At 47.4% G+C, this 17776-nt stretch overlaps 1 protein-coding gene across 1 annotated transcript in view; it reads right to left on the bottom strand.

Annotated features, from left to right (window-relative positions):
• The window catches only part of SPHKAP (SPHK1 interactor, AKAP domain containing), a 113646-nt gene that overhangs the window by 7448 nt on the left and 88422 nt on the right, over window positions 1-17776 (bottom strand). Inside the window, exons 6-10 of the mRNA XM_075530199.1 lie at window positions 12581-16352; window positions 5367-5552; window positions 3332-3418; window positions 684-736; window positions 411-595 (exon numbers count right to left, since the gene is read on the bottom strand). Coding sequence (XP_075386314.1) covers window positions 411-595; window positions 684-736; window positions 3332-3418; window positions 5367-5552; window positions 12581-16352 — 4283 coding nt within the window. The remainder of the gene's footprint in view (window positions 1-410; window positions 596-683; window positions 737-3331; window positions 3419-5366; window positions 5553-12580; window positions 16353-17776) is intronic.

Genomic DNA, 17776 nt, shown 5'->3' with positions numbered 1-17776 from the left:
AGGCACCAAACCACAGCTTCCTTTAAATATGAGTGGTCCCACTCTGGATTCTAGTATATTTCACCTCCTCTGCTTCCTTCTTTTATTTAAATGGCTGCTAGGAAGAGGTTGGCTCCAGAGTAAGATGCTCTGAAAAAATGTAACAGACTCTTCAAATACATTTCTCATCTCCCCATTTTACTTGTCATCACCATTCAACCAGAGGAGCCAAACTTAGGGTCAAGAAATGATAAGGATGATTAAATTTATGCAGGTGGAAGGATCCAGAGTTCTAGCCACAGTGACAAGGCACTAAGCCAACAGCAAACCATTCGAATTCAAGTGGATTAACTGGGTACTGACTGACCTTCCAGTACTGACTCATACCCAAATCTCTAGAGGGATCCTGGCTGAACACAGAAAATGGATACCTTTTCAATTCGGCTCTCCTGAGATTTCTTAAAGTAGATGGCAGGGATCCCAAGTTCGGAGGCCGCTATCCATTGCAGCATAGCGCGGAGCTCAGCGTCGGGGCACTCTGGCTCCAAGTCAAAGTTGATCACCAGCAGGCTCCGCTGGTGGCTGGCCGTCCCCACTGACAGTCCAGAGGGTCGTTCTGAGCACAGACACATCACAGCCTTACTATGCTTCCCACAGAGAGATTGCAGGCAATTGTGTATCAAATGGATGGGAATGTGGCTTACCCGTCACGTGTTCTGACTGTCCTTTAAGGATCTCCTTGTCTTCCACTAATTCACTTGGGGGAGAAAACAACAGTATCTGGTTGGTCATGTTTAGGAAACTGTAAATGGAAGATGAAGTGATGGGTCTTATTGATCTAAAAGCTTTTGGAATTGGTTCTCAGTTTACGGTTTTCACAGAGTTTCGTGGATTATCTTCCTAACTAATGGCAAAGAAAGACCAATGTTGCTATAAAAGAGGATCATGGGGGCTGCCGTAAACATTCGCTCTTATCAAAAAAGGCTCTCTACCCTGTATGTATGGAGTTAGTTGGGATAGTGGGGTGGGAGGTTTCTGAAAGATATATCCTCTGTTCTACTCAGTTCACCTCCTGTAGAACTCTTCCCCAAGTCAAGCAGTCAAGGAGAGGATTTTATAGGTCATTAATTCTGATTAATGGCTGGACCCTTAAATCTCTTGTATTTACTTGTAATTTAAAGCCTTCATGTGTCCCGAGTGTCATGACTATACCTTTTTCTATTCTATGATGAAAATATAGACATATTTTAATCTTAAAAAATATATATCTGACTATGGTTCATTTTTGGAAAATAAGGGAAAAGAGAATTGACAAACTACCAAACTTAAATTATACCATGGACTACCTCAATTATGTTGATTATTTTCTCCTTATTATTAGGCAGTTTCATGAAAAAAAAAAAAACAACAACAACAAAACACTAGGACCAGTCTAATTTCCATGGAGTTTATGCTGATAGTGACCCTAGAGGACAGGGTAGAACTGGCTCTGTGAGTTTCTGAGACTGTAACGCTTTAGGGGAGTAGAACATCTCAGCTCTCCCTGCAAGTAGAGGCTGGTGGCTTTGAACTGCTGGTCTTGCAGTTAGCAGTCCCCAAAGTAACTGCTACACCATCAGGACAGTTGCACTAGGTTGGGGGAATTTGGAAGTAGGGACTTATAAGTGCTATATTTCAGTAGCTATGGTAATATTTAATATCTGAAGGGGTTTCTTATGGCAAGAACTGATAGCAGAGCCTAGTACAGGGGTGGGGGGAAGTCTGCAAACATTTCCCAAGTGAGAGCACATGGCTTCACAGGTGAAAGGAAGTAAGCGTCTGTGGTTGTCCTGTGTTTTTATCCTGTCAAGAAATCAGAATACAAAGCCTCTTAAAATGATGATAGAGGGATCCCCCTTTTACCCTCTGTGCCTGCTAAGATCTAGTTGGTAGATTCCATTTTATTTCTGATTTTGAGAGGAATCTGAAGTTGATAAGCTTTTATATAATTGCTCTTTAATTTATACCCAATGATTTACAGGAGACTGGTCAATTTCCCAAGGGCCTGTGTTTTCTGCTCAATCTGTACTAGAGTGACATGAGTAATAATGGCTGATGGCAAGCTCATTTGCTGCTACTCTGGACCTGCAAGATGGTGTCTGGCAGGAGAGGAGGTATCGACTATTCCTGAATGCATATAGGTGGATGGTCCTGGGTGCACACCCTAGAGAACCCAAACATGAAACCCACTGCTATCGAGTAGACTCCAACTCATAGTGACCCTTTACAGGGTTTCTGAGACTGGACCATCTTTCTCCCATAAAGCGACTGGTGAGTTTGAACTGCTGACCTTGTGGTTAGTAGTTCAATGCCTAACCCACATCACCACCAGGCCTCCATGATGCACAGCCCAGAGAGAGATATGGAAAAAACAGTTCATCAAAGTTTCCTGGAGGAGAAAAGTCCATTCGCGCCAAAGCAGTTTAGCTTTATTTTTTGTTTTCCTTTAGAAAAGGAGAACCAACCAACCCAGAAGACAACGCTCTATTTTTGAATAATGGATGTGCGGAGCGACAAAGGATGCACCCCACTTCCAGTCATGGCGCAAGCCTGAGTGAATGGTGAATTGAAAATGCTGTAGCTATGGATAGTGATTGGGGCCAGAGTTCAGGGAGCAACTTCTGTCCTTTACTTCTTTCTCGTTTGTTTTTTTCTAAAAATTCAGAAATATTCAAATGATAAAGCTAATTCACAAGGGTCAGGAATAGATATCAATTTCTTTCGTTGTCTAGAGTCATCACAAATCTTAGAAATCATCATGAAAGCATCTCACCTACCCTTTGGGTACCATATTTGATGTCATATCATATATATTGTATTTCTAGTTATCCGTGGTCATTTTGAAGGTGCCCATAATGTGGGAGCAGACTCACTATGCCAGATAGCTAGACTTGGTAGTGCTAAGTCCAGTCGTCTAAGCAGAAAGAGCAAGGCTTTCAGTTGTAAAGCACTACATTCTATTGAACTGTGGTCTTGCTTGGTTGATTTGGTATAAGTTAGATGGATTTTACTTCTTTGTATCCAATGAGGTAAAATGAACTAGACTTCTGATTGTTCTAAAACCCTCTGTCTGCCAGAAGTATTGCATAAGGAGTTGATTTGATACGCACAAAGCAGGTGTGGTAGAGTGGAGCCCACTTGAGACCTGAGCTCTTGTTCCTATGAACTAGAACCACTGGCTCTGGGGATCCATGGCCACACAGACATGATGAAATCAGCGACGGGGCACAAGCTGAATGATCTGAATGGATGGCCAGGTGAAATTGGCTGGGGGTGGTGGTCTCGCAATCACTCTATCTCAGTGGCTACTTACTTAATCATGGGTGAAGAGGGCATGGTTTCCTGATAAATGTCCAGGTCCATAATGCCAAGACTGCTAGTGGCACTACTGTTGCTATTGCTGACAAAGCAAAAGTTGACACATTAATGCCAGTCTCCACCACCTGGCCACACTGACAACACGGACATCCCACTCATCTCAGAGATCCTTCTGTGGGTCCCCAGAAGAATATTGCTTTGACCCTAGGCAGGGCTTCTAACTGGTTCATTCTGCTACAACCCTCTGCTGACAATTTGCATTGCCACATCCAGATAGACTGACTCAGAATCTACCTTTAAACAAAATATATACATAAGGATCGCAGGGGCCCGGGGGAAGGCAGGCAGTCTGTAAGAATGACATTGAGGTTTCCCCTGAGTGTATCTGCAGTGGAACGGCAGACTTTCAGCTGAGGGCTGCAGCTGAATGTTCCTTGCCCTGACTCTAGAACTTCTGGATTGCTTTTCTTCCTGCCTAAAGGAGGGGAGGGCAAAGACATATGCTTTCCAGGCTTGAGCCAAACCACAAGGAAATGATGGCACTAACACGACCATTAATAAAGATGTCTTCTGGTTTCTGAAGTGGTGTCAGGCCTAAACCCGCCGCCATGCGGTCAATGCTGAACCAGATGCTCAATGGGGCAGAGTAGAACTGCTCCTTGGGGCTTCCAAGACTGGACATCTTCAAGGAGCTGACAGCCCGATTCTTTTCCCTGAGATCATACCTAGTGGGCAACCATCAGCACGATCTTTACTTTCTCCTTCTAGGGAGAGTCAGAACATTATTCTACCATTAAGCCCATGGGCTTACCTGCAAAGGCTTCTGAAAGTGCTGGCCCAGGGAGATAACAGGAGGCTTATTGGCTTCTGACAGAAACCAGTGGGCTCATGTTTCCCCCAAGGGACATTCCACATGATGTACACCTGGCTTGTTATTTTTCCCATGGGACTCTTAGATTTCGCAAGTAGAAAGTTGGCCAGAGCTACAATGGATACCTCATGTACCACAGAGAGCGAGGGTGGGGGGAATCATGAATTGCATAATTTGTGGCGTAGTTACTAGCTTGGCACTTACTCCCTGAAATGCAACAGAACCGAGCCAGTTCTGAAGTTCTGTCTGTACTGATCCCACTTCACTGAACCCACTGTATTCTTTCGCACCTCCTCTCTTTCCCAAGGCTTCTCTTAGAAGCAACATGTTCAAAGAGCAAGTCCTGGGGTATCATGTCCTTGGACAGAGAGTTCCATGAGTAACCAACCAGACAACCTTGATCTTAAGTCTAGCCTTGGGTTTGGGGTGGGATATCAAATACACTCACAGATCGAAAGCTGATGACTCAAATGTTCCCCCACTGGGGGAAGGGGGGCAGCAACCCAATAAACTGCTGTTCGTGCTATTTGCTGGGACCTGTTTGCCTCTTTATATCAATTTTGTGGCCTCTCCCCTTTCATTTCTGGAATTTTCAACAGATTGTTGAACCCTGTGAAGTTTGCCTAAATATATAGAGAGGCTGAGTTGTAAGACCTAAAATTTTCAGAACCGATAGTTCTAAGCCACGTGCGCCCAATGACCTTTCTGAGAAGTGGTATGGTTAGCCCAAGGTCAATGACGACTTTGGGTGGAAATGTGGAGATTCCTTGTAGCGTCTCCACCCCACAGAGGGAGGCATGTTGGTTCAAGTCTTCTGATGGTCTCAGCCACTCCTAAGTTCTGCTCTAGTTGCTTTATTAATTTTTTTCCAGGGCAGTGGGGAGTGAGGGAAAGAATAAATTAGGCCAGACCAACCCAAGGCAGAGTGGAAAACCTTGCCCCCTGTAAACTCAGCCTGTGTGGCCACAGATGGCTCTTAACCGTGGCCGAGGTCACTGAAGCCATCATTGGACATGAACACAGCACTCATCACACATCACGGCTCACAGACATCTTGACCCCAGTTTTGCTCTCTTGGGGACCCTTTTCAAGGAACTGGGGTATCTAAGTTGAGCCCCGTTTCTCCCCAAAGTCAACTGAAGAGCAGGTAAATAAGTACCTCATGGATCTCTCACTGAGTTGCAGAAAGCTACTGGGATCATCTGGGTTGTCTTCCTCGTTGGCAAGCTGGGACCAGCTCGCTGTACTGTCCTCACCACTGCTGGGCGGGTTGGCAAACTCCTCAGGGTTTCTGGCTTCCGTCAAGACTTCGGCCTCGGGTACATCTCGGGCAACAAGGCTGTCACTGCAGATTAGTAAGAAATTGTTACCATGAGTGGCAGCACCAGGCAGAACTTTACAGGGAGCCATGCTGGCCACTCTGTTGAGTCTGTGTCTCTGACGTGGCAAGCAAGATGCTGTTGGACATAGCAAGAGTCTGTCTTTTCAGGCTCATCCTACTGGGGCCAGAGAGGCTACCTTCCCTTTTCAGGATTGCTGACCACCAGTTGTCCCTTCCTTTCAATTCATCTTGTTCCCCCAGCACCCTTCAATTATTTGAAAAACACGCACAAGTGGCCACCGGGGTTGTTATCCAGAAGGATTACTGTGAGATGCTGGTGTTTATCATGAAGATTCCCAAACTAGCTTGCTGAGAATTTGAGACTTTGTAGGCTTGGTGCGTGGCATCGACACTGAATGTTAATCTACCCTCCAGAAACTGAATTCTGGGTGAACCTTGTTTTCACGTGCTTCGCAGATAGTGTGGAGCTTAGCAAAGGAAAGGTTGGTGGCAACACTACTTTGAACATGTCTGTGGGCGCCATGCTTCCAACAGCGTGTGCTCACGTGGTGTCTCTGTGTCACCGTTTAGTCATTCTCTCAGGAGTTCCAACTATTTCATAAAACTATTGCATACATCGTCGAGTCAATGCTGACTCATTTTGACCCTATAGGACAGGTTGGAACTGCCCCGCTGAGTTTCTACAGCTTTACGTCATTGCAGAAGCTGGAAGCTTGAGCCTTTCCCTCCGGATTGGCAGGGGGGTTGACCAGTCAACTCAGAGGTTAGCAGCCCGTTGGCTGATCCACTACTCCCCCAGGACTCCTGAAGAGACTACGATAACCTTTCTATGTACTGGGAAACATCAACCACACACACACACAACGAAAAGATAGAAAAATACCCATGAATCCCTTTACTGAAACATTCACTTAATTCGAGAGGTCTGGAGCCCAGCTAGCTGGCAGTGTCTCTGAGGTCCACTTGGTCACTGAATCTAAAGATGCTGGCACTTGTGGTCACCTTTTCACTCTCATCCCCTCCCTCTGGACCTACCAGATCTCACCGCTCACCATCTCACTTAATGCTTGATGAGACAGGCTCTCTCCTAGAAGCCTCTCTGAGGTCTCCCGCGGCAGGCTGCTCCTTGCCTGGAAGCAGCTTCTGTTTAATTTGTGTGTGTCACTGTAGCCAGCTCTGATGGGCCCTCTGTCCTCCTGCCCACAGTTGGTCCCTAGGCAACCTCGCCTACACTCCTGCAGATGAAATCAGCTCCCAAACTTGAATTCCAGCCAAGGTCCCTGCTTCTGATTCTGGGTCTCCTGTTTCAGCAGATCTTCAGAACCGCTCTTTCAGCAGCTCGAAGTCAATCTATTTGAAATGAAACTCTTAGATTCCCACCTTTCCCCTGTGTCCCTGTTTCAACTGACCTTCCCACTATCTTCCCAGGTGTCTGTGCTGAAAAATCTTGCATTCTTCAGATTGCTCCCATCGGCCCTTTGTATTCAATCAGTGTCCATGTCATTTCAACTTGAGTTTGAAGTCATCTCTCAAATAGTCACTTACCCTCTCTTGTGTTCATTGAAATGAACCTAATTTAGCCTTCCTGACATAGTGGTTACCCATTGGGCTGCTAACTAGAAGGCCAGCAGTTCAAAACCACCAGCTCGTCCATGGGAGAAAGATGAGGCTTTCATAAAGACTTAGTCTCAGAAACCCAGTGGGGCCATTCCACCCTGTCCTGCAGGGAGAGTATGAGTCACGGACTCTGGCAGGGCATTTTGGAGGTCCTTCTACCAGCACTGGTCTGCCAGTGTTACATTGTGATGACGAAGCGGTGACCGTGATGCTAGATGCGATGCCACTGGTATTTCAAATCCCAGCAGGGTCATTCATGGTGGCTAGGTTATAGTGGTGCTTTCAGACTAAGACAGACTAGGAGGCAGGAATGTTGATTTGTTTCTAAGAATTAGCCAACGAGAACGCTGTGGATCGTAACAGAATATAGTCCAATTCAGGACTGGAAGATGAGCCCCCTAGAATGAGGTGCAGCGGCTGTGACAATGGGCTTGGAGGTGTTTTATTCGGCTGCACACACTCACCAAGACGGGCAGCTGACTTGGTGGCACCTAAAAATGAACAAAAAATCCCTATAATTTCAGATTTGGAAGAACCCTCAAAGCTTTCCTGCTGATGAGGATGCAGAGCGACACAGAAGTCAATAGAAAATCCTACCTTTTCCCTGTGTCCCTATTTCTACTGACCATGCTTCCCCCGGGTGCCAAGGTAGCTAGTCCCAGACCTTGGACCTCGAGTTATTTTAGGTTTGTGCAAGACATAAATGAGAAAACAAAATTCATTTTATGCATTTAGCTTAATTTCAAACCCAACCCACTACTGCCAGAGTGAATTTCACCTCTTCAGGGCCCTGTAGAACAGAGTGGAACTTCCCCATAGGATTTTTCCAGGCTATAATCTTTCTCAGAAGCAGACTGCCATCCCTTTCTCAAACATAGGAACTGGTGAGTGTGGGTCACTAATCATCTGGTTAGCCATCCAGTGCTTAACCACCGAGACACCATGGCTCCCATGCATTCGGCTTAGTCCCCAGTCAAAAGCACTTAGTAAATTCTTTTTAGTAAATTATATCAATAATTAATTCTTTTTAGTAAATTATATCAATAATTAATCATCACATGTTTCTGATCTTTGCTATTAATCAACTGTCAATGTCCAGCTAATTTATGGAATAAGGAAGACTAATAGGCCCTCCTTAGTTCTCCAGTTAGGGGTAACATGATGTTACCTATTGGTTCAGTTGTGAGGATTTTGGTCTTCTTCAGACTGAATTGTAACCCACACTGAAGGCTACAATTCTTCATCTTCACCAGCAATTGCTTCATCGACAAGATCTGGATTAGGGAGCGAGTGTTCATTTATTCTCAGAGCACCTTGCTCTGGTTCCCCATGTCCCAATTCCTCACTGCAGGAGCCCTGGTGGTGTATTCATTATTCATTGAGCTGTGATCCACATGGTCAGCAGTTCATTGGAAGAAAGATTGGGATTTTTCCTCCTATAAACAGTTCCAGTTTCAGAAATCCACCGGGGGAAGCTATGAGTCAGCACTGACCCAATGGCAGGGAGTTTGGTTTTTGGTTAATTCTTTACTGCATATTGTGTGTACAGTGAGGTCGATACCACAGGAGAGGGGCCTTGAATGATGAAGCTTGGGGATTATAGGGTAGCTGTGGGCAACTCCGTTTCTGGGGTGGTGGGGAGAGCTTTGGTCTGTGGCAAGAAAGAGAATGTCTCTTCTCTCCTGCGGCTCTGAAAAGGAAATAAATGCTCTCGGTGTCTACGTCTCTGTACCTCTCTGGAAGTCTCTGTATGGTATTGAGGTGTGGGTGGTCCTAGCAGTTCTGTTCATAGTTGGCGATAGGAGTTCCTTAATAAGCTTGCTTTTCCTTTATAAAATGGTGAGGTTTTAACAATTTGAGCAAGGAGAAAGGGGAAGACAGGGCAAGGCCCGAGAGATTAGGTAGTTAGGTAGGTAGGGAAATTCAAATGGAAGAAAATTCACGGAGGGCAAATGGAAACAATACACACATGTGGCCCAAACTATGAAGGAATGAAGTGCTGTCGGGAATGGAGGGGAATCCAAAGCCCTTTGTGTGCCTGGCTAAAGCCAAGCATCTTAGACTAATTTCATTCTAAATCAGAACCTTGTGCTATTAGTGGGGAAAAAACAAACCTGTATACCAGAATATTTCATACAGTGTAGAAGCCTCAGCACTTGAGACTGCATGTGGAAGTTAAAAATGAATCCGTCAGTATATTTCAGTTGATCTCAATTTTATGCTCGATTTACAGTAAGTCTCATGCTCTGTGCCGCATCACAGGAGATGCAGGGGGAATCAAGATTTCCCAGAGTCCCAGCTTTCATTTTCTGTAGGTAGAAACTTATAGCTTTGCTGTTGTGATTAAGAATATTGTGCAGATGTGATATGCGGATACATGCAAATGTATTTCCCCCGTCTGATCTTAGAGCTCACAAAGAATCTCAGAGGACCAAAGTCACATCAAATGTGACTGCACAGTCCCTGAACTGGGCGAGGCCAGAGAGGTCACCTGGCTCAATGGTGCCCCAATTGCACTTCTTTGCCAAGCACTTCCATGACTTTTGCCATATCCATATATTGAGATGAATTGGATCATCCCTTGGGGTGCAGTGGTTGCATGTTGGGCTGCTAACTACAAGGCCAGCAGTTTGAAACCACCAGCTGCTAAAGACAGGGCTCTCTACTTCTTTAAAGAGTGATGGTCTCAGTCTTGCAGAGGGCAGTTCTACCCTGTCTTATAGGGCTGTTGTGAGTCAGAATGGACTCAATTGTGAGTTTGGGGGGTTTGTTTTTTGAGTTTCTTTTAATACAAGCATGTCGTCAAATGGTAGCTAGTTGTCTTCAGGAGTAGAGCAAGTTCTGTCTCAGTAACTACTTTGTGGCTGCAAGCAAAAGTCTCTTCACTTTTATTTTTTACTGTGGCCCTGTCTTCAGATTTGCCAGTTTTGTAACCTTTTCAGTGAGGTTTTAATTTTAATGATACTTTGTTTGTTTGTTCATTTGAAGTGATTATACCCTTCATCTGTTATACTGCTGGTTGTTGTTTAAAAATAATTTGCCTCATCCTATGTTGACGGTGGTTTATTTCTTGCTCATATTTTATATAACTCACTTTCTCCATGGACCTGAAACATCATTATTCTACATTTTAAACCTTCTATAAGTGACAGTTCCCATATCTGAAATCCTCAAACCATGGCCACCTACTTGATTCCAACTCAAAGCGACCCGCTACAGCAGAGCAGAACTGCCCCAGTGGGTTTCTGAGACGAGTCGTTTAAAGGAGTAGGAAGCCCAGTCTTTCTTTCGGAGGAGCTGGTGGTCGTATTGAACTGACCATTCAGATCGCAGCCTAACGCATGACCGCTACACCACCAGGGATCCCTGGACGGGAGAAGAAGGCCTTGGCTTTTTCCAAAGCGTGACTGCTAGTTTCAAACCACCTACCTTGCGTTAGCAGCCAACCCATAACCCAGGACACCCTCAGGAGCCTCCTGCATCCTTTGAGGAAATCTATCAAGATTTCCCTTTAGAAATCTAAAAGAAAGCCTGGTTGCAATAAACTTCTAGGCTGGCGTCTCTGTTTTAAATGTAATGGGTGCAGCACACCCCTCGAAGGCACAGTGTGACTGGCACTCAGAGTACATGAAGCCACGTGTGAGATGGAGAAGCCTCGTCTGCAGCCAGGCACAGATCACAGAGGCAGACCAACCCCCGTTTTGTTGGGGCTTTGGAATGAACCTGTGCAGGTAGGAACCAGAACCCTCTGAGTGGCTTGACTGCTCTTGTAGACGCAACCATGCAATATGCTTCTAAAACACCCGGGCTGCATCAACTAGAGCGGAAACACATTCTTGTTTGCTTAGCATTCCCAGTTTGCTCCCCAGAGCAAACAGAAAGAACATTGCCTTTCAACTATCTCAGAGAGGGGGATACATTAAGGCCTCATTGCTGTCCTCCAATAGGATCCTCTTTTCCCTGGAAACCAGCAACAGGGCCACGCTAAAGCATTCAAACTCGGTATCCTTCAGGTGGCTTGGAAGATCTTAAGGGTCTAAAACACAACAGGTAGTTCCATTGGGGTGTGACTTCCAAAAGGGACCCTGAAGGTGTTACTTTATGAAATAAAAAAGGAGGAAAAGTGATTCATATTTCACCATAAGTCTTTATGAGATATGTAGTAAGAATTATGAATAGTCGTCTCATGAGTATGCTCAAAGGGTGGCCTAAAAACGTCCTCAGGAACTGGTATTAGTGTGCTTACGTCTCTACTAGCGTGCTTATGTCTCTCGACTAGCACGCTAATGTCACTCATGTGCACCTCGACTGAGGAGAAATGGTTTCACAAGGAATTGCATTTTGCATTGAGCTCCTTAGACACATCGATTTCCTTGCTAACAACTCTGAACTTAGGAAATGGAATCTACATGGGACTGATTATTTCTCTTTAAAAATGCTGCAGCGTCTCTTATTGGAACAGACTTCCCATGCTATTCCTAACAGTTTTCTCCTGGGACAAACCCCCCTGGCAAAAGGGCAATCATTCGAGCCTATGCTGAAACAACAACAAGAGTGATGGAGATTTAATGAGTGCTTACAATGGGCGAGGCAACAAGTTGAGTTAAGAGCCCCATGTGTCTTTCTTTGTTTAAGCCTTCAGATCCTCCTATGGTGGAAGCATTGTTGGTATTATGGACAAGTAAAAGGCAGTGACTCAAGTCTCTTACATTCCAACACGCTGAACTATTGAAATGACCACCCTGCGTTGTTCCAGCCACTATTATATCATGTACCTACAGGCCATGGAGAAACTTGAACTGAGAGGCCAAAAACACAGTGATGCCGAAAGAGCTAAGGTCAGATGTCAATAGTAATCTTCGTTTAATCTTTTCAAATATGCATATTGGCATCGCTGTTTTTATTTATGTCTTTACTTGAACGCTGCCGTGGATGAATACTAAAAAGTAGTAAACATGCAGAAGATCACAGTTCACTGCACGGAGAATCCTTTTGTCCTCTGTCATATAAACGCAGACAATTTGTTTATCAAAATCTAAAACCCCAAATCACTTCAACTTTCTATGACAAGCACATGTTAACCCGGGAAAGCCATATATGATCTTGGAAATATGGTTCCTGCATCCATAAAATCCTTTCATACATGATGTAGGAGTCCTGGTGTCTCAGTGGGGTTTAGTTATAGGCAGCTACCTGAAAGGTTGAGGGTTGAAACACACGAGCTGTCTCATGGGACAGAGATGTGGCAGTCTACTTCCAAAAGATTTAGTCATGAACACCTTATGGGAAGTTTTACTCTGCCCTATAGGTTTGAAAGGAGTTCGACTCCTTCTATGGCAGTGGGTAAGTCTGAGAAGCAGGGTAAAGGCAAATGAAAGAGAGGTCAAGTCCAATGTAGCAGACGTTCCACTCACCTGTGGTGTGGGCGGCTTCTCTCCTCTGTGCCTCTGCTCCCTTCCACAGCTGGGACGTTTCCTTCATTGGAATGCTCTTCTGCTTCTTCACGGGGGCTGCAATGGACATCTCCAGGCTCTCCCCCAGACTCTTCCCTTTGATCCGTTTCGATCTGGATAAGAGGCACTTCCCTGGAGCAAAGGGATCCCTGGGTGTGGTTTGTGGGAAGAGTGGAAGGGTCCTTTGTGGCATTTAGGCTGTTGTGACTCGTAAGAATCATGGTTTTGCTTGGTGATGACACTGAAGAACATTTGCTTCCAGTAAGCGAGTCTCGCCTTGGACAGTCAACCGACTCCTGAATGAGCAGCGCTGACCCGCTGGGTCCTCTGCTTGAAGCTAATCGGTTGGCATAGCTCTCCCGTGGCATGGGTTTGCCACCAGAAAGAGGTCCAGCATCCGCTGCCGCCGGAATGTCACCCACGATGATTTTGTTCTTGAGCATGAGGGCCTCGATGGAGTTCGCCCACGTTTCGTGAATTAACATGTTGGTGATCTGGTCTGTACCACCTCGGCGATATAAGCAAGAGTCGGATTTGCAGAGGCCTGAGGAGGGGGCGCTGCCCACTGGCTGCACGCTTAGGAAATATGGCTGGCTGTTTTGGGCAAAGCCATCTAAGGAGTTGGCTTTGATGGGTGCATTCACGGTTAAGCGGGTGCAGGGCGATCGGCTGTCTGGCATGGATGACTGTCTATGGCACAATGAAGCTCTTGGGGGAGGTGGCAGCAGACCAGCCGTCCAATCCTGGCTGCTGCTTCTGGAGGACGGCCCATCTTTGCTGTCTCTCTCCATGTCCTTCAGCATGTACCTGTAGAACTCCTCCGTTATGCTCTCTGTGCTGGACTGCTTGGAGGGACAGCTGGACCTCACACTCAGGTGGTCACTTCTTCGGCACGCCTGCTGCATGGCGGCGGTCACAATGCTGCTGGCGTTCTTGCCGGCATAGTAGTCCAGCAGGATCTCAAATCCGCGCCCTTCACTTTCCATCTGGTTCACCATGAACCTGGAAAACTCGTCCGTGATGCTCTCGCAGCTGGACTGCTTGGAGACGGAGCTGGCCCTGCTCACCGGCTGGCTCCAGGTGCTCATTAAGCCCAGGCTGTTCACATAGGCCCTGGAGTCAGCGGCCTCCTCTGGGATGCTTTCACAGCTGGAGGCCTTTCGCCGGTTCCATTTGTCACTGAGTAGCCGGTTCCGGGGATAGCTCTGGGCTTGCCAGACGCCGTCCACCATGGTGAACTCCGTTAAGTTCATGATCTTGGCTGCCACTTCATTTGCAAAAGAACAGACAGGATCCGGGGCATCTTCGACGTTCATCGACTCATCCACAACTCTGTTCATCAGCTTCTCTTTCAGCTCGGGGTGCTCGTCGGTCTTCCTCTTGATCTCACTGAGCCGAGGGGGCTTGTGCTTTCTGATGGTGGCCCCGCTGCTCTGGCTCTCCTTCTTTCTCTTCAAGGTGCGGCAGGATAAGTTTGGCGTAACCAGAAACTCACTCCCTCGTTTCCACGCACAAAACCAGGGTTGCCTGCCAGTGGCGTTGTCAAGGCAAATCGCTGCGATCTCAGTTGCCATAGAAACAACCGTCTCTGCTAATTCTTCTGCAAAGTCTGTGAGGGTGTGGATGTCTGTCTGCTTTGCTCGGAGCCCGGCTTGAGCAGTAAGCTGCCAATCATTCCCTAGCAAAGACAGGGGGACTTGCTCGTCACTGTGAAGAGGCGTGTCACCATTGGGCTTTTCTTGGGTGTTTGGGTTGATAACTCCTTCAGCCTCCTGGGACCTCTTCCTGCCTCTGTTGACCGAAGATGCCCTTTCTCCCTCTGGAGAAGCTCTGTGTTCCTTCTCACCAAGGCCTGGCAGCTGATGATGGCTTTTTGTAAGCTCTCCCGCTGTTCTTTTCAGATACATTTCCTGGGAGGGTGTTTTAGCTGGGGAGGACTCATGCAGGCCCTGGCAATAGGAGAATTCAGGTTGCAGGGCGGGGTTCTTGAAGAGGCCAGGCCGCACTCTGTCCTTGTTGTCCCGTTTGGGGTGCGTGTCCTCGCCGGTTTCTTTGATGGCAATGCTAGTGTTGGGCAGAGGGCTAGTTGGATGGCTCTGGGCACGATCAGAACCTTTGGGCCACACGTGGCTCGCAGCGTGGTCAGTTGATAGGCAGCCTATATCTGTTTCCTGCCACCTGGAGGTGTCCTTACCAAGGACCAGGGACCCTCCCCCGAGCTGCGCCATGTGGCTCATCTTCTGGAACGTGACGCACATCACATTGAAGAGCAGTTGGTTTGTACTTTCCATTAAGGCGTCCAGAGTGACAGACGGGGGCCTACCGTCTCTGGGCTCCATGATTTTGCTGTCTCGGTGAACTTCATCCATGGAATGCTTCAGGATCACATTGGACAGGTTCTGGGCCAGCTCATTCCCAAAGACATGTTCTGAGCACAGAGTCCGGGGTCTGGAAGCTGTTTCTACAATTCGCTCGCTCATGGGGCCCAGGAGGTCTCCCAGGCTGCTGCAGGAGTCGGGCCGCATCAGGAGCACCATGGCCTCCTTGAGCAGAGCCTCCGCAATGTCCTCATTCCTCATGTCCAGGCTCCTCTCCGTCACGAATCCGCTGCCGCTGCATGGGGGAACTGGTGCGGAAGCCGGAGTCACCGATGTGAGGTCACTTGTCGCCCCTGGGCATTCCACCTCTTGCGTGTAAGCCAGGCCACACACAGCCACAGCACTTGCTACCTGAGCCATGCCACACAACGCTGACGGGAAGGAGTACTCCCCGCCAGGGGCTTCTTGTAGGACCTGGGGGGCGTGAGTGCCCAGGGCTTCCTTGCCTCCCAGGGAACTGCTCAGGACCAGGGATGCTTGTTCCTTTTGGAGGATTTCTGTGGCCTGCGGGCTGGAGATGGTGCCGATGACAGTGGCTGCACAAGCCAACATGGCTTCTAGGGCATTCTGAGAGGACTGGCTCAGGTTCTCTCCAGAGAGGATGCTCGGGGTTTCAGCAGAGATTTCCACCTCGGGCCCTGAGCAGACACCTGGCTCAGCAGCAGCGTCACTGCCATCCGGACTCTGGACTATGACGATTTTGGGGAGCTCATTCCATGACTGAGGGACCCCTGTGTGTCCCGCAGGGCAGCCACTGGGAAGCTTTGCACCTCCTGCAGAAATACGGGGCGCAGACTCTTGGGGCAGGGCTGGCTGAGATCGAGACAACCTAATAAACGCATCTTGTAGCACTGATTCTGCCAAATTCATTGCATACTCCCCAGCTGTGGCCTCTTCATCCTGGATGGGAGATAGGGACTTTCTTCTGCTTCCAGGGGCTCCTGGCTCTAAGCTGCTGCTACGTTCAGTGACGGGACCACAGGCAGGGGACACATCTTCCTTAACTAACCTGGAGAAACAAGTCTCGTCTGGAGGATGGCACGCCTGCCGCCTTTCTACTTGACCTTTTACCTTTTCTGAACTGTGATCATGGGTGGCTGGTCCCACTGCACCCACCACTCCACCTTTCCATTGTGATGGCTTGGTTGAGGGATCCAGGTTGCTCAACTCGGTTTCTCCAGTGACTTTTTCTGGACTGCCTTCTGGCTTTATCCTTGGCGTGTGGCACTTGCTAAGGTAGGTGTCTTCCAAAGCATGCAACAACTTTTCCTTGTTGCCATTCCGATCTTCCTGGGGGGCCTCCTTTGGCCTATTACTTTCCAGAATGCTAGTGGAGGCATTTATGTTTTCCAAACCTAGTGAAGAGAAAATGAGACCCACTTTGAGTTTGGGGATAGCAGGTGCCATGGGCCCACCACAGCAATGGTGTTAAAAAATGCCTGAAGGCAGCGGTTCTCAGCCGGGGGGGGGGGGGGGGGTTGTGACGCCTTTGGGAATCAAACTGTGCTTTCACAGGGATGGCCCCATTCATAAGAGTAGCAAAATCACAGTTATGAAGGAGCAACAAAAAGATGGTGGTGGTGGGGGGGGACACCACAACATGAAGAACTGTATTAAAGGGTCGTGGCATTAGGAAGTTTGAGAACCACTGCCTTAGCAATTTTTTCCTCCCCCATAACCCCACTCCCACCTAAATATGGCGTATTGAATGTTTCTTAAGAAAAACGAATCTGAAATAAGTGTCTGAATTTCACTGTGGATACCACTTGTGGTCGTTACAAAACTTCACATGTCAACCTGAAGATATGTAAAAGTGTAGGGGTGGAGTCCAGCCTGTCAATCAGGTCACAACCTCATAATGACTTCTTATGGGCGTGGCTTTCTCATAAGGAGGGTCCTGGGAACCTCCCACTCTCTCTCTGCTTTCACCTTCCTGCTGGCGGATCCTGGTTGTTGCCATGGAGATGCTTCCACTGGATTGGATCCACACAACTGTGCACCTACCAGCCTGTGATCTTCCTGTCTTCTGCATCATTGCATGTGGCTGCATGAGTCTGAGGAGGGACTCGTGGACTAGCTTCGGACTTATAGCCTTGATCTGGACTGGACTGGGATGTTTGCTTGATATATAATTACATCTTGATATAAAGCTCTTTCTTACTCACGAGTGCTCCTGGATTTGTTGCGCTAGTCAGCCTGGCCTAACACACCACCAAACTCAATGGCTTCAAATGTAGGACACAAATAAAAGGGATAGTGTGGGAAAGGAGAGGGCTTGCAAGTGGAGTGGTGGGTGCCAGAACTCACAAGGGAATCAGTGCAAAATAACTGCCTCTGTGGGTTTGCTAGTGGCTACAAAGTGAGGAGGGGGATGTTCCGGATGGCCTCAGTAATAGGACTGCTCACAAGATTGGCTTTGAAGGATGTATAGTACTTGCCCTAAGGACAGTGACAATGGGTGTGTATGGGGCAGGGGTGGGGAGGGGATGTCTCTTCTATGGTGGATTAGATATGGAAAATGCATAGTTGGCTGTTATTATTGTTGTGGCTAGCTGCTTTTGATTCTGTGTCAAGTCTAGCAATCATATGCACACACAATGAAACACTGCCCAGTCTGGCTCATTGCTCACACTTGTTTGTATGTTTGATGCCCTTGGCACCACAATGGGCCCAAATATGGTTCAGTAGAGACAGAAAAAGAAGTTGGACACATGAGTCCTAAGAAGGATCCTTGGTGGTACAGCGGGCTAAGCACTGAGCTCCTAACTGAAAGGTCAGT

The sequence above is a fragment of the Tenrec ecaudatus genome, chromosome 13, assembly GCF_050624435.1.
Source record: "Tenrec ecaudatus isolate mTenEca1 chromosome 13, mTenEca1.hap1, whole genome shotgun sequence".
NCBI classification, from domain to species: domain Eukaryota; kingdom Metazoa; phylum Chordata; class Mammalia; order Afrosoricida; family Tenrecidae; genus Tenrec; species Tenrec ecaudatus.
This window is presented reverse-complemented; position numbering and strand designations above follow the sequence as displayed.